Here is a 26,950-nt window from a genome sequence, read left to right as displayed (position 1 = left end):
AAGACGATAATGTCTGTATGGCTCATAGAATAAAGACATAAGGCCATATGAAGCCAAAAGATTTTCCTGGGCACTTTTTTGGCCCCAGACCCTGCCCAGTTCTCCTAAGAGCTGAAGGGATCCATTTCTTTACATGGGAACCCATTCACTGAGCAATAGCAGGCCGTGATTACAGGACAGGGGCTCTTTCTACTGGAAATGCATGATTCCTCAGGGCATCTGACTGGCTCAGTCAGCAGGGCCTATGACTCTTGATCTCAGGGTTGTGAGTTTGACCCCCATGTTGGGCATAGAGTTAACTTAAAAAGAAATGCATGAGTCTTAAGTTCTTCTCTTTCATACCTAAGGAATTATATCTATTTCAAAGTTCAGAATCTTGACAGGCATTATTATAGCTGCTTTTTAAGTTTAAAATATTTATAGAACTGGGGCGCCTGGGTGGCTCAGTCAGTTAAGCGTCCGACATCGGCTTAGGTCATGATCTCGCAGTTTGTCAGTTCGAGCCCCGTGTAGGGCTGTGTGCAGACAGCTCAGAGCCTGGAGCCTGCTTCAGATTCTGTGTCTCCTTCTTTCTCTGCCCCTCCCCTGCTCACATTCTGTCTTTCTGTCTCTCTCAAAAATAAATAAATATGACAAAAATTTTTTTAATATCCATAGAACTTATGGGGCACCTGACTGGCTCAGTCAGTGGAGTGTGTGACTCAGGGTTCTGAGTTTGAGCCCCACATTGGATGTAGAGGTGACTTTAAAATAAAATCTTTAAAAAATAAAATAAAATACTCAAAGAACTCATAATTATAATCTTATTGTGCTTTAATTTTGCTTGCTCTCTCTTTAGTAAATTTCTTTTTAGAGAACAACTTTGGCAATCATTTTGGCATCTCCTTTCTCTTGGACAGTTCCATTAGATCATGGATTGTTCCTGAATCATAATCCTAGGTGAATGCTGTTTCTTAGAAGAGTCCAAAGCCCCACATAGATTCCACCTTTGCTGTTTAAAGCAAGGAACAAAATTTTACCACAATCTTGTCAGAAAACTCTTGAAGATTCTATGATAGAATCAGTCCTCATCATTGCTTTTCAACTTAGGAAAAAAATAATTACTTCCACATAGCAGATTCCATTTGGACCCAAATAAATTGTGTGCTAAAGCCATCTAAAGCTGTAGCTACTGAAACATTCCCCTTGCAATTTGACTTTTTTATTTAATCACTTTGCTCAGAGAAAATGAAAAGGCAAACTCCAAACCAGGGAAGGTTGAATAATCACAAATTCCAACCTTAAGGAATCTGAATTAATGAGATTTCATGGGATTTTTCTTGCCAAGAAAGAACTACCACCTTCCTCCCTTGGGTCTATGATGCTTATAACTTTACTTACAGGCTTACAATATCATTCCCTAGAGAAGGAATTATGGTCAGACTTTAATTTGGATCAACAGATAAAATTAGAAAGTCTCTTGAGGGAAATGTCATTCATTATTTACAAATGTACATAATTAAAGGAAGAAGTTATATACAGAAGAAAGACTGAAGTGTCTGTAGAGCAAAGACGTAAATATAAGTAGAATTCCCTGGAATCTTACCAGGTGCATGCCTGAAATACATTAATTTAAAGTCTACAGGTTGGGGGCACCTGGCTGGCTCAGTTGGTAGAGCATGCAATTCTTGATCTCGGGTTGTGAGTTTGAGCCCCACATGGAGTCTGGAGCCTACTTAAAATAAATAAGTAAATAAGTAAACAAACAAATAAATAAAATAAAGTCTACAGCTTGGGAAAAAAAAGCTTGAGATACATACATCAAACTATTTTTTGTGTGCTTCTCTGTGGATTGAGGAGAGAGATGGTTATGGAGGAAAAGTTTAACTTGATAGAAGAGATGGCTTATGTTTGGTTATTTAAATAATAAATATAGCAAATATTGGTTAGACTCTTTGGCCACCCAGCAACTAGAACACCTTTTGTCTACTTGTAGAATTTCTCATCTTATGGGTCTGAAAATGTCTAAGCCAGAAACTCATTTTTCTGAACTTCCCTTGTAACTAGATGTAGTAATAGAATTTTCAGGAGAAATAGAACAAATAGGTTCTGGGTTTTTGTTTGTTTGTTTGCTTTGTTTTGTTTTGAGAGAGAAAGAAAGAGAGAAGAAGGAAGGAAGAGAAGGAAGAAGTTTCAGGAATTGGCTTACCTGATTATGGATACCCAGGAAGAGCCAATATTGCAATGCAAGTCCAAAGGCCATCTGTTGGCAGAGTTCTTTCTTGCTTGGGGGATGTCAGACTTTTGTTGTATTCAGGCCTTCAACAGATTAGATGAGGCCCACCTCCACATTATGGGAGACAATCTGATTTCATCAGATGCCGCTCATTTAAATGTTTATCTCATCTGAGCACTGGCTATTATATGTAAGTGATGAATTACTAAATTCTACCCTGAAACCAACACTACACTATATGTTAACTAACCTGAATTTAAATAAATTCTTAGGGGAAAAAAAATACAATACAATACAATACAATACAATATCCCCATACTTACTTAAAAAAAAAAACAAATAAATGTTTATCTCATCTGAAAATACCCTCATGGAGAAATCCAAAATAATGGTTGGCCAAATATTTGGGCACTGTGGCCCAACCGAGTTGACACATAAAATTAAACATCACAATGAGATATAGACATTTGACTTAATCCTTACACAGGCTTTGGTTTGCAAGTAAGCACATGTAAAATCCATTCTTCATGTGGGGTTGGTCAAGATATCCAGCTTACAGCAGCAAGATGGCAGCAATTCTGGTGGCAGCACTTATTGCTAGAGTGGGTAGCAGAAGGGTCTCCACAGAAAGTGTCATGGCTTTGTTAAATCAAGTTTCATTCTTTAGTCCTCCCAGAAATTCAGTGAACTGCTTAGTTCCTTGAATACATCCCTCTTTTGTTTAAACTAGGTGGATTCTGTTGTTTGCAACTAAGAACCCTGAAATTCAGTAAGCATGTTGCATTAATTACTAATACATAACAAATTACCCCGGAACTTAATGACTTAAAACAATAATAAACATTTATTATATCCCACATTATCTGTAGATCCAGAATTTGTTTTTTTTTTAATTTTCTTTATTAATTTTTTTTAACGTTTTATTTATTTTTGAGACAGGGAGAGACAGAGCATGAACAGGGGAGGGTCAGAGAGAGGGAGACACAGAGTCTGAAACAGGCTCCAGGCTCTGAGCTGTCGGCACAGAGCCCGACACGGGGCTCGAACTCACGGACCGCGAGATCATGACCCAAGCCGAAGTCGGCTGCTTAACCGACTGAGCCACCCAGGAGCCCCTGTAGATACAGAATTTGTAAGTAGCTTCACTGGGTGATTCTGGCCCAGGGTCTCTCTTGAGGTTGTAGTCAATTTGTTGGCCAGTGCCATAATCATCTGAAGACTCGACAGGGGCTGGAGGATCCACTTTCAAGATGGCTTATTCACATGGTTGGCCAGTTGGTGCTGGCTGTTGGAAAGAGGACTCTGTTCTTCTTGTGTGGGCCTCTCCATATAGCTGCTTGAGCGTTCTCAGCATATAGGCTGTCTTTCCCCAGAAAGAGTGATCCAAGAGAGAAAGGTGGATGGAACAATCCTTTTTATGACCCTGGCTGTGTGAAATCACATGCTCTCAATCCATTGCATTCTGTCTGTTACAAGAAAGTCGTTAGGTCCAGCTCTTACTCAGAGGGAGGAACATTAGTTTCTACGTTTTGAAGGAGGGGGTGCAAAAGAATTTGTAGTTGTATTTTTAAATTTTCTATGTTGTCTGTTTCAAGATGGCCCCCCAACCATCCTCACCTCCTGATAGTCACACCCTTGTGTATGTCTGTCCTATACTCTGTTACAGTTGTTCTCTTTGACCAATGGTCTCTGGAGAAGTGGGGATGTGCCCCTACCAAAATTAGGCTATAAAAAGCTGCATCTCTTTCACTCTCTTGCTGTTTCCCTACCTCCCTCGCTCTGGAGGAAGCGAGCAACCTTGCTGTGAGCAGCCTTACTTATGGAGTGGTCCATGAACTAGAGCCTCTGGCTAACAGCCAACGAGGCGCTGAGGCCGGCCACCAATCGTATGAGCAAGCTGGAGACAGAGCCTTGAGAAGACTGCAGCTCCACGTGACAGTTTGCACCCTTATGAGTCCTCTTGAGACCTTGAACCAGAACCATTCAGCCGACTGGCGCCTGGATTCCTGACCTGTAGAGCCTTCGTGCGATAATGTTTGTTGCTTTAAGTTGCTGACATTTTGGGGTAATTTTTTAATGCAGCAGTAGATAACCAATATATTACCATACGTGTAGCACTATTTTTTCCCAGAAGAAATAAAGGTTTGCATGTGTGTATGTGTAGTGAAAGTGTGTGTGTATAAGTGTGTGCGTGTGCGTGTGCGTGTGCGTGTGCCTTGAAAAGAGAGTGTGAGAATAAAATATAGTTCTACTTAACTCAGCAAAGGCAGGCATGACGCTCTTTCAGTTCTCAGAGAGTATTCTGATATGTCACTAGCCCCCTAGAAATTCTCAACTAAATCTTAGGTTGAAATTATTCTTTTTTAAGGCTGGAGGCTGCTACTGACCAAGCTGTAACTTGCTGCCACCAAGATTGTGTCAAGCAAGGCCTGGGACCCCGTCCCTCAAAATGGGTTGGGGCCATATTGGGCTCCTATATATATTAATGGGTCCTGTGCTTCCAAAGTAGCAACAATTGGGGCACCTGGGTGGCTCAGTCGGTTAAGTGTTGGACTCTTGATTTTGGCTCAGGTCATGATCTCATGGTTCGTGAGTTCAAGCCCCACATCAGGCTCTGTGCTGACAGTGCGGAGCCTGCTTGGGATTTTCTCTCTCCCTCTCTTTCTGCCCCTCCCCTGCTCTCTTAAGCAAACAAACAAAAAAATTTTTTTAAATTAGCAATGATTGTTTTTTAATTTCTTGTTAGCCTTATTGCTTTAGAAAGTCTGTAGTCACAGACTATAACAAGTACCTTGTGGGTTATTCAGTCGTATTTTTAGATTTAATAACAAAAACAAATGTACATTTATTTTCAGTTATTCAAGATAATGCAGCACCCATTTGTTCAGTAAACATTAAAAGAAAACTACTGGGTGCCAACCCTGGCCCAGGCCCTGGAACGGGCTTCAAATGTCCTCAGCACTGCCAGAAGAGAGCAAATGCCATTGTTGCAGTAGTAACACGATTAGGGGACGCTAAAGCCCTCCTTTTCCGTGGGGCAAACAAGCCAGCAATCTGTCTCCAAGGAGCCCCACAGGGTGACTTGTGGATTCATCCAGGTCCAGGTTCTGGTCACAGAGCTTTGTAGGCAGCACACCAAGAGCAATCTATGCCCCAAGGGAGAATCTATTAACCACACTCATGAGACTCTTACATAAACCAGAAGGTCAGTTTATTAATTTACAATGAAAATCCTAACTATCACGGGGACCGGGACGCTCAGGCTGGCATGTCAAACCCTAACCTTCCTCCCCCTCCTCCTGGCCTCTCCTCTTCCCTTACTTCATTTCCTGCTGTGACCAACACTTAGTGAGCATGTCCCACGAGCCAGGCACAGGGCTGAGAGCTGGAGAAAGTGGCATATGGAACCAAAAGAGTTCTTGCCCTCAGTCGGAGAAGTAGAAGGAAACCCTAATCGAAACATTCGTGCGAATAAATGCCAGGTCTCTGAGGTTCGTGGAGACCTTTTTGATGATAGCGACCATGAAGGCTCCTGTCCTCGGGACCGTGTGCACTCCCAAACATAAACAACACCATGCACACAATCTCAGGAGGTTCTCAGTCACTCTGAAACCCATGTGGGGAATTAGGGTGCAGCATACCCCCCCTCTGTTGGCAGAGCTACATGGGAAGCGGCCAAGTCACAGCCCGAAGTTTGCTTCGAGATCATGGAGTTGAAACAAGGGTGTTATTTGGGTGAATTGAGTGTTCGAGAGCATTAGGCTAAGATCGCCCACAACGTGTCATAAGCGGCTTTGCCACTTGAGATACTCCACCCGTTGGGGGTCTCCCCTAACCTGGAGCGATGCCTGAATGGAGTCCTGCCAGCATTAACCTCGCTCCTCTAAGTGAACAAAGCTGACCAAACCCCACTTGGCCGACGCATCTGTCTTCAGATAGGCCAATACCCTGATCCACGGAGAGCCAACATCCCTAGCCTTGGAGTGATACGGTGGCCTTCAGAGGACTCCACATCCACCTATCTTGTCCCTGATCCTTCATGAATAGGTTTCAAGGCTAACCTCGGTGGAGAGCTGTACCTTTCTTACTTGCAAGTTCTTTTAAGCTGTAGTGTTCTGGGCCCCAGCAGCTCCCAGCTGGCTTTTCCAAGAGCATCTGGAACATAAGGAAAGGCAGACACCTGGCTCATCAAAAACCTTTCCAGCCTACCTTTCTCCTCCCCACAAGATAAAGCAGGAGTGGGCCAGCTTTTTATGTAAAGAACCTCCTAGTAAATATTTTAGGTCTCTCTCCTAACTCCTCAACTCTTTTGTGGTGCAGAAAGCAGCTGTAGCTGATACATCTATGAATGAGCATAGCCGTGTTTCAATAAAGCCTTAGGTACAAAAAGCAGGGGGCTGGCCGGATCCAGCCTGTGGTCTGTAGTTTGCTGACCCCTGGTCTAGGAGATAGATGATCATCTTCCCTACGGCTTCTCCCCAGCTCCCTCTGCTCTCCTTCACTGGTCTTCCTGAAGGATTTATTTCCACCATATTTCAGAGGATTTGACAGACAGAGAAAATGGTTCTGTGGAAACAGCAAATGGAAGATTGCTTTCAGCTAGGAAAGACTTCCCAGCCTCGGTGCTCCGTCCTTCCTACTTTGGGTGCAGAAGTGGTGGGAGAGAGCCGTCAGATGAACAAGGGAAAACATTCAGGACGTCAGAAACGTTTAATGCAGAGAACAGAAGGTTCCAGCAAGGCACAAGGCGTTGTGAGGAGTACTTCCTCTTCAGTCAGATAATGACAATAATAGTAACAGCAAGGTAACGCGGATAACATTCGCTGAAGGCTTACCACGTGCCAAATGTTCCCCTAGGTGTTTTTCTAACTATCGTGTGTGGTGCTGGGTTTGCTTTCCAGCCCTGCCACCTTCTAGCTGTGTGACCCTGCTTCACCCTTCCAAGCCTCAGTTTCTCCATCCGTTAAACAGAGGCTGTGGCGTAACCTATGAAAAGCACTCAGCACAGTGTCTGCCCCCCGCCCCCCAAGTGCTTGGTAAGAGTTAGACCTTTGCTATTCGAATCTGTAGAGGGGCCAGGCTTGTTCTCCGCACCCCCAGAGCTTAGCAATGAAGCCAGTTGATGGAACCCTGGGAAAGAGAGATTCCAACCCCAGGGGAAGCTTGCTGACCCAGCACTTCCGAGATACAGGGTTCTTGTGGGAAGGTTGTAGATTCCTGAAGGACGTGTTGTGAAGTAAAATAAATTTGAGAGATTTTCAGTGAAGCAAAATTAAACAAGTTTCTCAACGGCTGTATTTTTTTAGAGCCCTGAATATACTGCTGTGGTATAGATCACTAAGCAGGTATTATCACAAACAGCTCTTTCCAGATGTATTTACCAGTCGTTTCTTGACTCTAGGGAGCCCGTGGGGATTGGTTTGTCGCAGAAAACCCTTTAGGAAGGTATAGTTGGAGATGTGTGAAAATTGATTGGCTAAGCGAGGTAGTGAGCTTCTCATTAAGGGAAGTGTGCAAGCAAAAGCTGGCTGCTGAAAGGGCAGGCGTGTGGACAGGGTCATTCTGTGGTAGATGACAAGGGGGCTGAGTCAAGTGAAAGGCTCCTATGATTCCTGGCTGCTGGTCTTGTGCCTTCAGGCTCAGGGGGCTGTGCTTATTTTCAGTTCCAGATCTGGAATTTTGGATTTGACTTTGATATCAAGGAAGGAGCTCTTTGGGGTGAAGCAAGGTACTGGACTGTTCTGGTAGCCCCAAATAATGAGGCCCTGAGGAGCCAGGCTGACCTTCCCCCTGCTTTAGGGTCCCCTCAAGTCTGCTGAGGATCAAGGTATGGGTCACCAAGGGCAGTGAAATCACATTGTCTGCTGTAACATAAGAGCTCAGGAAATGTTCCTCTTTGAGATCCATCCTCAGTATCCTGAGGTGTCACTGGTCAAGGGCAGACAGCGTGACTGGGGAATTATTAACTGATTGTTATTGAAAAGTGAAGTCTGGTCCACCTTCTGGTCTCCATCACACCCGTGCATACGTGCACGCGCACACACGCACATGCTTATACCCCAATTCTAAGCCTACTTGAAGTCTCCATGCTAAAACGTCCCCTGCTCACTCAGAGATCCAGGAGCAACCTGGTTAATAACACCTTTCAAATCCCCTGTTTTCCACTAAATCTGGACCAACGACAGGACATTCTGGGCTAACAGTAGGACTATTCTCTTTCCACTGGACCCGTTCCTCTTCTCCTACCACTCTTTCCTCCTTGCTGGAATTTTCCCGCTTGTCACCAGAAGGGACCAATTCTAAAGCTGACCTGGTGGATAAAGGCAAGAGGACCTGACTAGCACTGGGAACACTGAGCACAAGCAGGGGCGATTTTCGAGACTGGAGACAGGTGGGTTCAATAGATGTCGGTTAATAACAGAAGGCGTTTGAATGCTTTTACAAGGAGCAGCTGGGATGTGCCCTCTGCTTCTGACGTCTCCTGTGATGGTAAAAAGTTCTGTATCTCCTGCACAATTAGCAGATTTTCTGCCCATTACATGTAAGTGCCTCCTCCCCCATGTGAATCATCAGTCAGGTTGGAGAATGTCTTTGTTGAAAACCCACCTTTCTGGGTGCCTAGGTGGCTCAGTTTGTTGAGCATCCGACTTCAGCTCAGGTGATGATCTCATGGTTCATGAGTTCGAGCCCCACCTCAGTCTTCATGCTGACAGAGCGGAGCCCACTTCAGATTCTCTGTCCCCCCTCTCTCTTCCCCTCCCCCTCCCCAGCTCACGTTCTTTCTCTCTCTCAAAAATAAATAAACATTAAAAAAAAAAATCACCATTCATTATCATGCTTCTCAACTTCCCAGACAACGGAGTAGTTTATGAGAACCCAAGACCATAATGGCTGTTGGAAACCCCCTCCCCGTTTCCCTCTCTGTCCTGTCGTCTCTCCTCAAAAGCAGGGCATGAATCGAGGTTGTTGTTGCTACCTGCCCAGTGACTGCCCGGCCCCCTGTCTGTGAGTGCCCCCTCCCATGCCTTGTTGAGCACATCACTGGTTAAATTGGGGCAGTTTTCCAGTAACAGGAGGTGACCTACAAATGAATAAAAGTTACCTCTTGATCTAGTTTAGTAGATAATGACGACAGAGAATTTTCATATATAGTAAAGAAAGAAGACAGTTTTGTGATTACGGAGATGAACTGAGGCACAGGGGAAGGAGACTGCGCACGGGAGGCACAAAAGATCTGAGGTTGCATCTAGCAGCAACAGTTACTTGCTGTGTGTTTTGGACAACGTGCTTGACTTCTCTGGGTCTTATAAGAGGGGCAAATTATACCATGCAGATGTCTTTTCTCCCTTTTTCTTCGTTTCTTTTGTCTTTCCAAAGAAAATTACAGGAATAGCAGATCCTATTTCCTGTTGTTTTGGTGGAGGTGCCAATCATAGAAATATCCATCACCTGCCACCTCCCCCTTCCTTCAGTGGCCAGTAAAATAGGGACATCTGAACGAGGCAGGGCTCCTTCTTAGGATTTTGTGTATAAATGCCTCTTGGAAGAGAGACCTTCTCCCTTCCCTCTGCCGAAGTGAAATGATGAAAGTCTGGATTTCTGGGTAGAGGCTCCCTGTCCTTTTAAGATTCCACCCTTCCCCTACCTCCTCTCTCCTGGGGTAGGGGGGCAGGAGGGGGGCGGGAATAAAGCCAAAGCTCAGAAGCAGATCTGTAAGGAGGGAAGCGCAACAGCAGGTGTTTAAGTTTCTTTTGAATCCTCTTTTGTAACTGTTATTACTTTTTGATTTTGATTTTGATTTGGGTTTGGGTACTGTGTTAGAACAAAAGGGTCTTTAAAGGTTGCTGGGTCAACTTTTGTTGTTTTCCCGATGAATAAAATGGGGTCAAGGGAGGCAGTACCTCCCCTCAAGCCTCCGGCTTCTAAGGCAGGACTGACAATGCAGGCTTTGGACTTGAAGGCTGGAGCTCCTGGCTTCGTGGCCACAGTGGTACCTCAGCTTTCTGTTAGGCTAGTCAAGTGACTCATAGGCTGCGTATGAGCATGATTCCCAAGTCACTAGATGGTGACTCCCTCACCTCACTGTCCCCAAATCCTTCTTATCTTGCTCTCTACCCTTCATCATTCCAACGGTGTCTGGAATACCACTGTGGTACTGATTCCTTTGAGCTCTTTTCTTGGTGCTTCTTACGGAAGTGGTAATACAGAAAACTAATTTAAACTACTGGATGAATTCCTTTTAAGACCCTCTTTCATCAGGAATAAAAAGAAAGAAAGAAAAGGGCTTCCGGTATCTTGGGAGACTGGATTAGAGAAGGGCATAATGTATGGGAAAGAGTCCAAAAGAAGGAAAATGGTATACAAAGGGGAATTCGGTGCTCCTGAAGACAGACTGCTTCACTTTTAGAATCTTCCTCTTCTCTCCATCACCATATCTCCCTTCTTTGTGGTCCTACATAGAGTCAAAACTGCCAAGCTTGCAGCAGTTCCCTCCTCTTCTCCAAAGCTGCAGAATCTACCTCCTGCTTCAAAGGCTGAAAATGCAACTCACTTTCCCAGTTTGCTTGCAGCTAGAGCATGTGATCTATGCCTGACCAGTTAGACATCAAGGAGACTCTGGTGGCATTGCTTCTGGGAGGGTCTTTTCTCCTTGATAAAGGAGAGGTGCACAGGGGAAAATCTCTTTTATTTCTGCTTTTGAATGTGGTAACACAGAGACATGATAGTTGGAGCTGTTGCAGCCATCTTGCCATCATGAGGAGACATGTCTAAGACAAAGGCCACCACGTTGAAGTTTATGATATGGAAGGCTGCAAAGACGCAGGGTCCTAGATGACACTGTTTCTGTACAGAAATAACCCTAGTACAGCCCAACCACTGGATTTCTTGTTATATAAGATAGTGAATATTCTTTATCATATAAGCCACATTTAATTGGGTGCTTCCTTTCTTGCCACCCCAAATCATTCTATTACCATGTCTCAGACTTGTTTCTAAGAAGTATCCTTAATGGTATATAGTTTTGTCTCTAAAATAGAGAGTTTTTTAATGTTAGTTTGCTTTTTTTTTTAATTGCTGGAGGTTCTATTTCGTTCTTGTCAAATCTAGTGGGTGACTTGATACTTTCCTGTCCCATGTAGCTATCTTTGACCTTGTCTTTTATTTCTGTAAATATATTATGCATGCCTACTTTATAAGATGTTCCTGATAACTCTACTCTATAACCTCATTGCAGGATTATTTCTGCTGGCTGCTATTTCTGCTTGTTCTTCATAGAGACTTCTTTCTTTTTATCCCTGGTTATCTTTGATTATATGCTGTTCATTGTACCTAAAGAATAATTGTAGGAGTAATTTGAAGTCTTAGGTAAAGGTACCTTCCTCCAGAGAGGATGTGTGTCTGAATTTGTCAGGTGTTTGGGGATCACCTTAAACCAGGTTTGAGGCTTGAGGTTTCCCAGAACACCAGACACTGGCTCCTGGCTGCAAATCCACAAAGCATAGGTTACTTCTGGTTCACCTCTTCCCTGAGTGTATAGGGCCATGGCGGGGTGGGGGGTGGGGGGAGAGGGGGGACAGGTCTCTGTTATTATAGAGAGGGTCTCTAATTAGCCTGCCCTTTTGATTTCTGCCTCCTTTTCCCCCCAAGACCATCAAAACAAAAGTTCACATTGCTGGAATCAGCTAATGCTCTTGGTTCACAAGTGACTTCTGTGCTCCCCTTATCTCTGTAGGGTCCTGTTTTCCCTTCAGTTTTGGCCTGCTGGTTTCTTACTGTATCATGAACTCTTAAGTGCTTGTAAGATACTCAATTTATTCAGCAAGTTTTCTTGTTTTCCAGAGGAGGGCTGGTCCAAACAAACTAACACACCGTGAGCAGAATTGCAAGTTTTTCTTTGTCCTTTTGCCAAGTTCTCTGTCGATGACGAAACTGTGTCTTCAGGGTCCTCATCAGTTGGTTTTTCCTGTCCATGGGCCTGGCATTTCCTTGCCTGTCTCTTCTGACTGCTTTGTCCTACTCTTGATTTTGCTTCCCTCCTGATTTTTAAAAATTTTTTTACTTTTTAAAATTTACATCCAAATTAGTTAGTATATAGTGACATTCCTTCCTGATTTCTAGCCTTCAACCTGATTTCTGCTTGCCCTGTCCCCTGGCACTTATTCATTCCAACTTCTACTGGGGGTTTCTGTGCTGACTTGGGTATAATAGGGTCCCAGCTACTCACCCAGCTCTTGACACCTCAGCTGAGTCTGGATCCAGGACCTTATATTTGCCAACATTGGCCCCTCAAGTGCCTCCCTTCTTTTTTATTTTTTTTAAGTTTACTTATTTATTTTGAGAGGGAAAGGGAGAGAATGTGCATGAGTGGGAGAGGAGCAGAGAGGGAGGGAGGGAGGGAGGGAGAGAGAGAGAGAGAGAGAGAGAGAGAGAGAGAGAGAATCCCAAGCAGGCTTCTCACTGACAGCACAGAGCGAAGCCGGACATGGGGCTGGAAGCCATGAACCATGAGATCATGACCTGAGTCGAAATCAAGAGTCGGCCACCCAACCGACTGAGCCACCCAGGGGCCCCATGCCTCCCTTCTTTATAATATCCTGACTACCCATCTGACCTTGACTCTTCTGATTAATTCTCCTTTCCTTTCTAGAGTCACCTGCTGCTTTGGCATCACCTACCTGGTTCATGGCACCACCTTAGGCTTCCCTTGATTGAATATTTTAAGTAGATGGACTTAAGGCTGAGTCTATTTAATTACCTTGGTCAGATAGAGAATCACACTGTGGGGGACCTCACAGTTGTTTTATACTAATGAGTAACTCTTAGATTTTAATCTTCCTTTAAAATGTAGAGAGCCAAAGTTTATGATAAAAAAGAAATTGAAAATGGCAACAACAACAATAAAATCAGACCTGTTCTTAAGACTTTTCTTTGGGTTTTGAGAGTCTATTTGGCCACCCACAAGAAACAAGCAGTTAAGGATAATGATAGAGGGCACAGTCTTATAAATCTAGTGGGCCCAGGTTTAATACCATTTCCACCCCTTATTAGCTATGTGGATTTGTACAATTCATCCTACTCTTCTTAATGTGTATTTCCTCACCCATAAAATGGTGCTAATATTTCCTTCTTCATGAAGTTGTTATGGGCAAAAAGAGATAAAAAGGCATGTTTAGCACAGTTCCTGCCATCCATAATCACTCAATTAAAGGCATTATCATTATCACTGTTATTATTAATGGTAGTAGGGTCTCCCTTCCTTCCCAATACTTCACAAACCGGGTTGTCATGTGCCTGCTCATCCTTTATTCTGGCCTGTAATCTCCACCACCTGAAGCTTGACTTCATTAAGCAACAGTGTGGTGGTAATTATTCCCCAATGGCCCTGGCTAAAACTCGCATGTTCCTCTGGCTCTTACATGGTCACGTTTGTGTAATAAGGTGACTAGTTGAAACAAGTCCTGGTTCATGAGGTTCAGGGCTTGCGATATGAGGCAAGTTACATTCATGGTTGAAAGACATCTTGGTTTTTTATGTCCGAGAGTTGTTTTTCAAAAGATAGGAGGCCCAACAGAAGACAAAGATAATTAGGCTCCTGCTAGGATATACATGGCCTTCTGTGTCTTTGGTAGAGACACTGAAGGATTTTAAGACTAAATGGGTCAAATCCAGCCTCCTCATTTGCCAGATGAGGAAACCAAGACTCAGAGACATGGAATGACCTACCCAGGGCCACACAGTCTATTGGTGGCAAAGCCAGAACAAGAATCCAGATCCTGGTTCTATAATTAACCAGCCATATGGGGACTCACTTCTGATGAATAGAATGTGAAAAAGTGACACTGTGTGATTCCTGAGGTTGGGTCATAAAAAGAACATAATTTTTCCTGGTTCTCTCTGTTTCTGTCTATGCCCAGCCACCAGGTTTCAAGGACACTGAAGGGGAGGTCTGCTGGGGAAGAACTGGGGCCTGTCACCAACAACCAGTACCAACTTGCCAGCCATATGATTGAGCCACCTTGGAAGTTGACTTCTAGTCCCAGTCAAGCCTTCAGATGACATTAGCCTGGGCGGAAATCTTAACTGCAACCTCATGGGAGATGGATGGCAAGTGAGAACCACATAGTCAAGTTTCTCTCCAACTCCTGTTGCACAGAAACTGTGGGAGATGCTGCATTTTTATTATTACCCTAAGCTATTACATTTTGGGGTAATCGTTAAGCTATACTAGGTAACTAATATGCTACAGTAATTAATACTAATATTTAATTTAACACTAATATTTACCCAGGACTTTTCGAGTTGGAAGTGATGAAAATCCAGTTCACTGGTGAGAAAGGGAGAGAGAGAGAGAGAGAGAGAGAGAGAGAGAGAGAATTATTGGTCCTTTACTTGGGAAAACCAGAGACTAGCTTTAGAGACGCCATGTTGTCAAATGATGTCATCAGGATTCTTTTTCTCATCGTCTCTCTGTTGGTTTCTCTTTTGTGACTTCACTCTGATGGGATCATTCTCTCCCTCCACAAAGACACTTTCTCAGGACACCTGAGTTGGTTAAGTGTCCAACCTTGGCTCAGGTCATGATCTCATAGTTCATGAGTGCAAGCCCTGTATTGAGCTCTTTGTTGTCAGCACAGATCCCACTTTGGATCCTCTGCCTCTCTCTCTCTCTCTCTCTCTCTCTCTCTCTCTCTCTCTGTCTCTCCCCTGCTTGTGTATGTGTGCATTCTCTCTCTCTCTCTCTCTCTCAAAAAAAAAAAAAAAGACACTTCTCTATACAGTATGGGTTAGCCCAGCCAGAGGCAACCCAGGGTTTCTTCATTCCAGCTTAATGACCATAAGAGAAGCACAGGACTTCTCTCCCCCAACAGTCATGTATATTCCTAGGAAATACTATAATTGGCCAAGTTTGGTCCCCATGCCTGTGTCTTAGCCACTCACTGTAGCTAGAGAAATGGGAAATATGACTGGTCACCAATACCTTGGCCACAACTAACTTGTTTTTCAAAGTGTAGTCCATGGACCGACAGGAAAGCATCATCTTGGGCCTTGTTTGAAACCCCAAATCTTGGCCCTTCTCTAGACTGTGACTCAGAATCTGTATTCTCTCTTCACAAGATCTCCAGGTAATTTGTATACACATTAAAATTTGAGAAGCACTATTCTAGTATAATTTATTTCCCAGCAATAAGTAATCTTTCTTCTCATCTTCTAGGTGAATTTATACTCCCCTGCCCCCTGTTTGGTAGGATACTTTTATCTTTTAACCACCTTATGTATTTTGTGTGCACATCTTCTCTTTCCCCACCATGCTTGGGTCCTGAAGGAGAGAATCCAATGTCTGATGGACAGTGTCCTCTTCCATAAGATGGAGATAATGTTATTCACCTTAGAAGGGAGCTCATGAGGACTGAAACAAATAACACACGTGGGTGCATAGCACAGTGCCTATTATATCATAGATGCACCATCATGACAGCTAGTGCTCTCCCCCTAAACTGGCTGCCATTTTGTGCTTACCTAGCACCGTGCTAGGTCCTTTGTTATTTTTTCCCATTGAGTCCTCACAGTAAAGCTCACAGCTGTAGCAGTGAAACAGGTGTTTTGAAAATTCAGGTATTTAGACAAGTTCTAAATTCTTCCTTTCAAAATCAGGAAATGAAGCAGGGTTACATAATTAGCAAATGATTGAGGCAGGATTTGAGTCCAGAACTGTTGGCTCTCTGGCCTAGTTCTTAATAGCTCTCTCTGCTCTATCGTGTTGCATAATGAAGTCTTTCAACCAATATTTGTTAAATTAAAGAATAAAAGCCACAGGCTCCCTAAAACAAGCCAACTTTGGCCAGGCTGATGATATAACTGAGAGACAAAGGTCAAGCTAAGGGAAGAGTCTCTTCCCTCTTTACTATAAGTGGGTCAAGCAGGTACGATAAATGGCAGGTGACCTTCACCTCAATGTCAAGGAGACAATAGGACTGAAAGAGGCCCTGGGAGCTGGAGAACATGGCTGGTCTGAGAGGGCAGACCCCCACCTTCCCGCCAGTATTCGTGGTTATGGCATCTGGGTGGCTTATGCCTGGCATCTGTTCTGATAAGACAGCACCAACACATACACACGGTGTTAAATATTTCGAACCTGGCCTCCGAGAAGGTGGACCCAGTGTTGTCAGATCTGATTTGTTCAAATAAAGCCAGAGATCTGGACTTTTATGTGAAATCCTCGACTTTTAAATATTGATGAATAATTTAATTTTTTTTAATTTATTTATTTATTTTGAGAGAGAGTGCATGTGCACACATGCATGTGAGTGGGGGAGGGGCAGAGAGAGAGGGAGAGACAGAATCCCAAGCAGGCTCCGTGCTCCCAGTGCAGAGCCCTACACAGGGCCCAAACCCACAAATCGTAAGATCACGACCTAAGCTGAAAGCAAGAGTTCGACACTCAACCTACTGAGCCACCCAGTCACCCCTAATTTGTTTTAAGTGCGCGGGCCATACATGGGGAAGCGGAACTGGGGGATGGATAGTAGTAACCAGACTATAACCTCTGTCCTAAACTATACAGGGAAATCTATACTGTTTTTGTTTACTAAACCAGTACAAAACAAATAGGCAGGGAAAAGGAAGAAGAAAGAAGGAAGGGAGGAGAATGCCGGCTACTTGACCACTTGAGTCTCAGGCAATAAAGTGGAAGACAGCTCTCAGCTGGGGAGGAATGGGGGAAGAAAGGAGGGGTTCTCTGTGGCTAATTGTCCCAAGGGCCATGGCGTCCAACGGGGAGTCCCTTCCACCTCCCAGGGTTGCCAAGGGCCAACCCAGCTAATCAACTTTTTTTTTTTTTTTTATCACCTTGGAGGCCCTCTCTGTCTTTGTTCAGCTGTAATCTTTCTTAATTAGATAATTGAAATAATCATCCAATTAAGTTAGTTCACATGGCCCCCCTTACTTGAGGAGTCGCTGAATCCAGCTGGCTTCTCATTTCCGCTGACTCTGTTCCTTGCCTCATGCAGGGTCTGAAACAGGTTTCAAGCTGTTTTCTTTCCTCTTTTTCAGTTTGCCGTTTCAGTTCATAGGAGCTACGACTAAAGTTCTTTTCTGGGTGATGTCAAGACAGACTCCTGAAGCAACTGAAGCCAAAAGTTAGAACTGGCACCATCACTGTGGGGGATAAGAATTTCTGGCCCACGAGGGTTTGAATCCCTATTCTGCCATTTAGTAACAAGGTGACTTTGAAAGTGTGTGCTGACCTTGCAGAGCTGGCAGTTTCCCCATCTGTGAAATGGGAATAAAAACAGAACTTACCCCACAGCTAGGGTTGTTGTGTGACTTACTTGAGATAATGTAAGTGAGGCCACCAGCTCTGTGCCTGGCACACAGTAAGCACCCAGGACATGTGTGGGTTGTTTTTCAACATGCAGAATGATGTACTCTTTTATTATTTAAAAAAATTGTTTTCAAAACATTTTCTTAAGTTTATGTATTTTTTTTTAACATTTTATTTATTTTTGAGACAGAGAGAGACAGAGCATGAACGGGGGAGGGGCAGAGAGAGAGGGAGACACAGAATCGGAAGCAGGCTCCAGGCTCTGAGCCACCAGCCCAGAGCCCGACACGGGGCTCGAACTCACAGACCGTGAGATCGTGACCTGAGCCGAAGTCAGACGCTTAATCGACTGAGCCACCCAGGCGCCCCACGTTCATGTATTTTTTTGAGAGAGACAGAGATAGCATGAGTAGGGGAGGGGCAGAGAGAGAGAGAGAATCCCAAGCAGGCTCCCCACTGTCAGCACAGAGCCAGATACGTGGCTTGAACTCATGAAACCATGAGGTCATGACCTGAGCCAAAACTGAGTCAGACGCTCAAACAACTGAGCCACCCAGGCGACCCTCAAAATTTTTTTCTTAGTGTTTCTTTATTTTTGAGAGAGAGAGAGAAAGAGAGACAGAGTGGGAGTGGGGGAGGGACAGAGAGAGGGAGAGACAGAATCAGATGCAGGCTCCAGGCTCCGAGCTGTCATCACAGAGCCCAAGGCAGGGCTGGAACTGATGAACCTCAAGATCATGACCTGAGCCGAAGTCGGATGCTCACCCAACTGAGCCACCCAGGAGCCTCCAGAATGATGTATTTCTAATAACTCAAATTGTTTCATTATGTGTTTGCAGTAGAAATTGAGGAAAGAAAAACAGAGGGAAACCATAGAGACACATAAGATGTAAATGATGCCAGGGATTATGTAGCTATTTGCTAGACTTATATGGTGTTTATATGCTAATCTAATATCTCCATCCTGGCTTCCTTCCAGTTAATTCTAACACCCCCCACCCCCACCCCGTAAGATTTACAGATAGCTGGTTTTCCCTTCAGGCCCATCTTCTGTAAATGAAATCACAAGGCAGTATTCCCTTCACTTACTTGCCCCCCAGGTTGGAAGGTCCATGTGGGCTGCTGGGCTGTGTCTGCCATGGCATCATGATATCCCTAGGGAATTACCAAAAAATAATTGTTAAATAAACATTGAGCATGGAGAAACTATTCTGTAAAAGGACATCCAAGCCAATTTCAAGTAGTAAAGCATTTTAAAACAAGGATATAAGACATGTCACACATTAGCTAAGAATGGAGAAAAATCTAGAAAAGGGCTAGTATTTCTAGGATCACAGAGTAAAACAAAAATCAATTGCAACTCCAAAACGCAAATGCCCAGGCCTTACCTTAACCTGCTTAAAATGCTGACCTAGCCAGAGCCAGCAGCCAGTAACCACGGTGGATTCCCCCTTTGCTGCATTTCATTGCTCAGTGCAGACTCCTGGAAACTCATTCTCCTTTATTTCAGGAGAGTAACATATTTCGGAGGAGAATGATTGTAGCTCTGTGCAGAGCATATTTTTCATGCTTTTTAATCTTTTAAAAATTACACAAGCACTACATCATTTTTTTAATGGGAAAAATGTCCATAAGTAAAAAGAAAAATGAATTTTCAAAGATTGTTTTCCAATGTGGCTTCCCCTCCCACCCCCCACCCCCCCAGGAGTGTACTTTTAAAAAGCAGTCATCTTCAACTCCTGTATAGGACCACAATGTGCTTTACGTAGAGTGCGTTCTCGTTCTAACAAAACTAAAACGTTTCTTAGTGCTTTGCTCTAGATTTCAGCTATGGATAAGGGGAATCCAAATTCCCATTTCCTCACACATGTTGGTAGATCAATACTCTCCAAGGTTGGATTGCTGGACTTTGGCTGGAGAACGCTGTTTGGTGTTGAATATAGTGGGAAGTCAGTAACTTCCGGACAACTGCCCCATCACTAATGTTCTGAGCAGACGCTCCCTATTTCTGCCTCTGTGACTTAGTGCATAGTCTGTATCGCAGCCATAGTCTGAGCTAACCCTCAGTGATCCTCACCTCTTGGTGGTCACACGTTTGTACAGGGCTGGCTTAGGTAATCAATGAGATACTGCAGAAAGGATGGACCGTGGCGTAGAAGCAAAGTCACGGAAGTCATTGCAGTTTCTGCTTTGCTCTCTCTTGGAACTCTTGCTATGGGGGAGGGCCACATGGTGGGGAACTCCAGCTCACAGACATATGAGTGAACCATCGTGGAAGCTGATCTTCTAGCCCCAGTCAAACCTTCACATGACTACAGCCCCAGCCTGTATCTTGGCTACACCCTGAGCCACAACCACCCAGCTAAGTCACTTTCAAATTCCTGATCCACAGAACTGTGCAAGCTAAGATTCATTGTTTGTTTTAAGCTGCTAGGTTTTATAGTAATTCGTGATGCAGCACTAGGTAATTTATACATTCACCCGTCTATGTATAAGGCTTACTCCTTTGCCCTCTAAATTCACTCTCTCAAGGCTCAGGTCAAATTCATCCTGCCTGGATTCTCCAGCCTGGAGGGATCTCCCTTTCTCCAAGCCCAGTCACCATGCCTGTCCTTCTTATGTGGCATTCTTTTGAAGGAAGGATAGATCAGCCAGGCCTGACATGTGTTGTGCCTTTATTAGTAAGTGACCATATAATTTATAGTCCGTACTAAGACACTTCTGAGAGTGAAGGGGGTGCTATTAATAATGATCATGGGAATCAGCAAAATCCAAGATAGCTCTAGGGCAGACTATAACATCCATTCACCCTATCTGTGAGAGGCGCCAATGCCTCTCCCAGAAAGATAACAAAGGCGAGAATATTGCTTAGCATGGTTACAGTTTTGCTTGTCGGATGCTTGGAGGTACAAAGAAAATGTAACTTCTTTATCTTTCTGTAATAGGTCTTTTTCCTTGCCTATCTCCACCCAGCTAGATAGTGAGGGGACGAAATATGATTTTTTTAATTAAAAAAAATTTTTTTAACGTTTATTTATTTTTGAGAGACAGAGCATGAGTGGGGGAGGGCAGAGAGAGAGAGAGGGAGACACAGAATCTGAAAGAGGCTCCAGGCTCTGAGCCATCAGCACAGAGCCTGACGCAGGGCTCAAACTCATGAACCTGGAGATCATGACCTGAGCTGAAGTTGGACACTTAACCTACTGAGCCACCCAGGTACCCCTATGCCAGATAATTTAAACAGTTTGTGAGATTGTTCCGTCAGCACCCGGCTGAGCAGGGGGGAGAATGCGGCCAGGGTTCTGAGCCTTGTCTTTCCATCCCCATGATTGGAAACCCTCCTCCTCGCCATTTAAGACGGAACCTGGGCATATGGGGGATAGGTAGGAAGTGGACTGGGAACCAAGAGCCTCACAAGGTTTCCTTTAGAATGATTGGTCTGAGCGAATACCTGGACTGGGGGATGGTTGAAGGGCTATCTGCCTAGCTTTTTGTGGCAGTGTTCTGAAACTAGAGCCATCTCTCATGGGTGTGGCTTTCCCTCCAACACAAGCGCACCCACCAAGGGTTTGAAATGTAGCCACTGCTTTGCTAACCAAGCTATGAGCCCGTAAGGCTGTGTCTGTCAGAAGAAGGAGGCTTTTGCTAGTTAGCACAAAGGCGTTCTGTGGACCAGGACAGACCCTGGCCAGCACCCAGCGTCCAGGTTATGTGCTCCTGGCTTCGCATTCTTTGCCTGTGGCAGCTTGCTGCTCCCGATTACAGGCCAGCTTTGCCATTACCATGGAAATTCTGGGCCCCCTGCATGCCCCAAACAGGCTCCAGGGGCCCAGGGTATCTTCCTCAGACTCCTCTACACCCTCCTGCTACCACCTGCACACCATTGCTCCTGGGCTGAGGGACACAGGGCGTTAAGCCAGAGGCAGGTCCCCCAGGGGTGGCAGACTTCCTTCTACCCTGCCCTGGGATGTGAGGCACTTAGCCTGATGTTCTCACACCACCACCCCCCCCCCCCCCTTATTTTCTAGGTGTTTCTAAATCTCCTCTCCCTAGAGGCATCTGACCTTATCGGTGGCCTTCAGCTTTTCCTTTCCTGCCTGCCATCTTCCCAGAGTGGCATGAATAGGTCTGGGGCATATCTGGGAATGATAAAACTCCGTGATCTGGGGTGGCACCTGTCTACCTTTTTCCTCTGGTATCACCTCTAGAAAAGAATATGTATATGGCCCACCGGGTGACCTGGAGGAGACCTGATACCCTAGCTGGCTGTTTTGCAGGATTAAGCCGGTTGGGGGGGGAGGGGGGTGCGGCAGGAATCCCAACCACCAAGATCCTAACCAGGCTGCTCCAAGAGCAGTGGGGATCAAGTCCCCTGGGTTGTGTGGAAGCACTCTGGCTAGGCAGTCCTCTCTAGAACCTTCAGCCTGGCTTTATTAGAGCGGAACTGTGTGGTTGAGAAATCCCTTTTCCCCACCAAAAAGCCTGCTTTCAAGGCCATTGTCTCTCTGCAGAGGTCAAGAACCTCAGTTTGGAGACTAATGCTGATCAATGGTCTCTTTATTCTTTGATCTTTCTTTTTCCCTAGGGCACTAAAGCTCCTGGCTCAGCCCTGGAGCTGGGAAGCGGCAAGAAAATATAGTTTCAAGTGGGAAACTAAAATACACAGGCAAAGTGTTGGTGAAATAGGATCCCCAATACAGTTGTAATGATAGGAACTCCTCTGGCAGCGTGTGTGGTGGGGGGCGGGGAGGGGGGTAATATGGGTTTAGGGTTGTTGGGTAAGACCTCAAGGCAGCATTAGGCTTGAGTTTGAATACACTGAATTTATCAGCAGGCTTGAATAAATTGTGGCTACACTGCCTTGTAAGGGAGCAGATTCTTGTCACCTCCAGGGCTTTTGTTTTGCTGAGTGGCTTATGCAAATATAGAGCCAGCCCAGTGGTTCTGGGTGAGAAAGGGGAGAGCACACAGACCTTCCTTTCCAGCTACCTGTCCCTGCAAGACTGTCCTGTGCCCCTTCCCTGTCAATAGTCATCACCACAGATAAATTTTGCCTATTTTTGAATTTCCTAGAAATCAGATTCTACAGCGTGTGTTCATGTATTCTGATTTCCTTTGTTTAACATCCCGTCTCCGATACTCATCCATGGAGCCGTGGATGTTCTTTTTCGTTGCTATGTCGTATTCTGTTGTAGCAAAATACCCTCAATTTATCTTGCCTTTCTACACTTCATTTGGTTCGTTTCCATTTTAGTTATCACACACAAAATCTGCCATGAACATTTTTGTTCATGCCTTTCTGTGGACATTTTTGAAAAAATTCTTGTCAAAGTATTATTTATTTCTGATAAATGTTATACATATTCATTTAGAAAATGGAACATCCAAAAATACAAAGTGTTTTAACAAGTCGTCATCAATGTACATTCAATTTTGTACTTGGCTTTTTTTAAAAAAATTTTTAAGTAGGTTCTGTGCCCAGTGTAAGGCTCAAACTCATGACCCCAAGATTAAGAGCAGTGTGCTCTACTGACTGAGCCAGCCAGGTGCCCCCAACCTGACTTTTGCACTGCAAATATCATGAGCAGTTTTTCATCATACTCCGTATGGAAGGCTCTTACCCTCTTTTTAGTTCCATTTGGCCTTGTTCCTTGATAGGCCATCAGCTAACATTTGCGATGATTCTGAGGTTTTACCCAGAAGAGACCTGGAGACAGCTGGCCACCTACCCTGTCCACCACAATCCCCAGGTAGATGCAGGCTGTCTAGTGTGAGAATGTGCCGGGTCAGGAGGGCAGATGCCTCTCTCCATCACCTCTGCCCTGAGCAATCACAAATGGACCTAACAAGGTGAGAGTAGAGGCTGCAGATTGAGAAGAGAATGAGAAGTGCAGCTGTGAACCTGGAAAACAGTCTGATAGTAATGAGGGAAGCAAGCAGTGAGTTTGGAAAGCAGTCCCTTCCCTCACCCAAAGTGTCTTCTTGGGCAGCTCAACCTGCGTGTGAACGATTTCAGCGTATCAGTTCAGTGGGATCCATGGATTCACATCACCCTGACAAAGAAAATCACAGGACAGGTGCAAAGCGAACGATTTCCCATTTCCTCCCTCTCTTAGTTCATCTCAAATATTGGCAAACTTTCTCAATCCCTTGTTTGCATTCATTTTGCCAATTATGTTTGATCATAAACCTAAGTATCTGGAAGTACCTCTCTGTACTTGTTTCCTCATCTGTAAAATGGGTTGACTGATGATTCCCCTATCTCTTACAGCAGGGGTTTTCAGCCTCAGCACTATTGACATTTTGGGCCAGTTAATTCTTTGTGGTGGGGCTGTCCTGAGCATCATGGGATGTGTGACCCACTAGATGCCAGTAACAACACCCTCCCCTAAAGTTGTGACAGGCAAAAGTGTATCTAGACATTGCCAAATATGTCTAAGGGTTGAGGGGGAAAGCAATATAACTCCCCTTTGAGGAGCACTGGCTTAGATTTACTACAAGTATCACCTGAGATAACATAGGTAAAGTGCTTAGAAGACTTTCTGGCGGCAAGTAAGTATTCAGTAAACCTTAACCATCGGTGTCTGAGGAGCTCTTAGAAAGATGTGAACTTGTGGCTGGGGCTACTTCACAAACCAATTTGCTTGTTTATTTCATCACTATTACTTTTGCATTTTCCATTCTTCCTTCGTAAAGTGCCATGGTTTAAAGGGATTTGTTTTTCTTATGAGAGGTGCCTTTCCTTATAGGTACAAGTATCAGAGATAAAACTTGGAAGTACTGGCATTTGCAAGTGGCTTTTGAAAGTGGAGAATGTCAAAGAAATGTAAATCATACTCTCTAGGAGCAGGAGAGTGTCTTTTTCTAAAGCTTTTGCAACCATTAACTCACCGGACGCCACCATAGCGTGTTCTAGCTGAGCCTAAACGGAATTACTAGCTTTGTTGTTTGCGGGGTGGAGGGGAAACCCTGGTCTGGTGACAGCTCACAGGGTCGGTGCGCCACAGTGGTGGGGGGAGGATGGGGGGATGGCGGGGAGGGAGTGGCAATAGGGGGAGAGGGGAAACGGGTGCTATTTCTTCCTGGTGAAAGGGACAAGATTACCCCGTGGGCTGGGAGACCTGAAGAAGACAGAAGATGAAAAAGAGGGTGGGATAGTGTAGGTCCCTTCATGCATCCTGAGGGATCTGGATGATGAGAGGGGGCTTAGGATCCTGGTGCAGAATACTGCTGCCCCATGCACGGGAGGGGCAACCCTAACATCAGGCTCTCTGCCACAGACACTGTCAGCTTGGGCTTCCTGAATGCACATATCCTGTAGAAAGGAGTCCGGGTGGTTTCAGGTCATTTGCATGCCAAACCCCACTCTCACCAGAGGACCCAGAAAGCACCAAGGTATGTGACTGGGACCTCTTCTCTGATTTTTGCTGCCCGCCCCCCCCCCCCCCACTCAGGGCCTGTGTCCATCCTTAGCTCAGTTCTACTTTGATTCTGCCTAGAGTTCTACCTGCTCTGGGGGACCAAGAGCACAGTTTTTCAAGTCCCTGCGGTTCCTGAGATGAGGCCAGCCAGCAGGGTCTCCCGGGGTTAACCCCTTGAGCCCGATAGCCACGCCCACAGCATGCCCCGGCCCGGACACGCCCACTGCCACGCCCCTGTTTGTGACCACACCCACAGCCCGTCTCCAGGCCCCAGCCACACTCACAACCACACCCGTGGCTGCGGCCACTCCGCCTGGACATTCCTTCTCACAGCTGCTTTCAGCCAAGTGGCTGCCACCAAGTTCCTGCGAAATGACTCACAGAAGATTGCTAACTTTGGGGGAAATCTCGTGCCTGTTTTATTTGCATGGTGTGAAGACCAGCATGATGAGAGGCCACAAAGCAGTACCTGAACTCCAGAGCTTTTAAAACTCAACATTCAGAACAACGTTTTAGAGGCCCGTGCACGCCCCACCCTGTGATTCTTTGGGACCCACTCCCCGTTCGCTCTCTTTGAGTAGAAGACAAGCCAGCCACAGTTCTGTATCTCAGCGTGGCATTTGGGAGGGCACGCAAAGTACCGCCGGACCTCCAATGTGTCTGTCCAGCCCAGTAAAACTTAAGTTCCCATTCTGTCCCTTTGTCCCCGGGATCCTCACTAGATCAGGCTGTGCCGAAGCCAGCTCAGCCCTGAGAACCGTGCCATGGCCTTTGGAAGCCCTCAGTATCTGTTTGGACTGCCTGGCCGGCTCCTCCCTCTTAGAACACGTGCACTCCAAGGTCACAGACTGTGTCTGTTTGGTCCTTTTGTTGACAGGACAAAAATTATTAGCATGCATATGTTCTCATTTCGTCTCTGTCACTCTATCAGAGGCAAGCTTGTAGTTGACAGCCCATGTCGTCCCTCTTGCCGAAGAGGTGGTATTGTTTTAGGTTGGTGAGAAACTAGGTTGATCTATAATAAAGAAAGAAGGGGGGGAGAGGGAGAGGAAAATGCATGTACCAGTGCGTCCCAATCTTAGCCTGCATCAGAACCACCTGGGGATCTTGCTAAATTCTGATCTAAAATTCTGATCTAAAATCTTGCAAATTCTGATTCAGTAGATCTGAGACTCTGCATTTCTAACATGCTCCCGGGTGACGAAGTTGCTGCTGGTGTTCAGATCGCATTTCGCCCGGCAAGGGTACACGGGGCTGGATATCTGGGAGGTCTGCGCGTAACTGGAGAGATTAGAGCAGCTTCAGCATGTGAGAGAAATGGATAGAAAAGGCTTTTGTTTTTTTGTTTTTTAAATAGGTGTTACCATAGCCTCTGTAGCTGACCCTCCTCATTCTCAAGAAATTCAAGGATATTCATTGTTTGTCAGCTGCCCAGCCTCTAGCTTGTCTTCTGCTAATAGCTCTCCATTTTTGTCTGACGGAATGGTTAGCCAGGTGCCCGTCCCTCCCCGGCACGTGACTGCCAGTGAGCCCAATGAGGGCTCCGGCTCTGAAATCTGAATCATGGATTCAGGCCCAAAACAGAGAACATTTGGAGTGTTCTCTTTCCAGCCAAGGCAGCTGGGTGAGATTTTTGAGCACTTTCTGCTGCCAAGAACCTTCTGGAGATGCTGGGTGCCTGATGGCTCCACGCCTGAGTCTTTAGCCTTCCCTTTGCTCTAGTGCACTCTCCGCTATGCTTCCAAGATATCCTCTTTTTTGCCTAGACCAGCCAGAGTCAGTTTCTGTTGCTTGCAATCAAAGCACCCTAACAGATATGCTATTTAACCAATATAACATTTTGAGCTATTATTTTGAAACAGTGTTTCATTTCCTGACGGGGGGGGGGGGGGCAGGGGGATAGGTGGCAGGGTGGTGATAATTATAATACCACTTCACCACTTTGGCTGCACCTACGGTGGCTGGTTTTACAGATCGCCGTTTGGAGTCCAT

General features: G+C 45.2%; 1 protein-coding gene across 1 annotated transcript; it reads right to left on the bottom strand.

The window, feature by feature from the left end:
- Positions 1-795: 795 nt before the first annotated feature.
- Positions 796-26,950, bottom strand: LOC125930369 (uncharacterized). The gene is made up of 7 exons (XM_049642236.1): positions 26,889-26,950; positions 26,146-26,239; positions 25,045-25,323; positions 18,627-18,692; positions 6,295-6,370; positions 2,699-2,974; positions 796-991 (listed from the first exon to the last, which is right to left on the bottom strand). The coding sequence occupies exons 1-6, from the start codon at positions 26,948-26,950 to the stop codon at positions 2,937-2,939; spliced, it is 615 nt and encodes a 204-aa protein (XP_049498193.1). The 3' UTR covers positions 796-991; positions 2,699-2,936.

The sequence above is a fragment of the Panthera uncia genome, chromosome A2, assembly GCF_023721935.1.
Source record: "Panthera uncia isolate 11264 chromosome A2, Puncia_PCG_1.0, whole genome shotgun sequence".
Lineage (NCBI taxonomy): Eukaryota > Metazoa > Chordata > Mammalia > Carnivora > Felidae > Panthera > Panthera uncia.
This window is presented reverse-complemented; position numbering and strand designations above follow the sequence as displayed.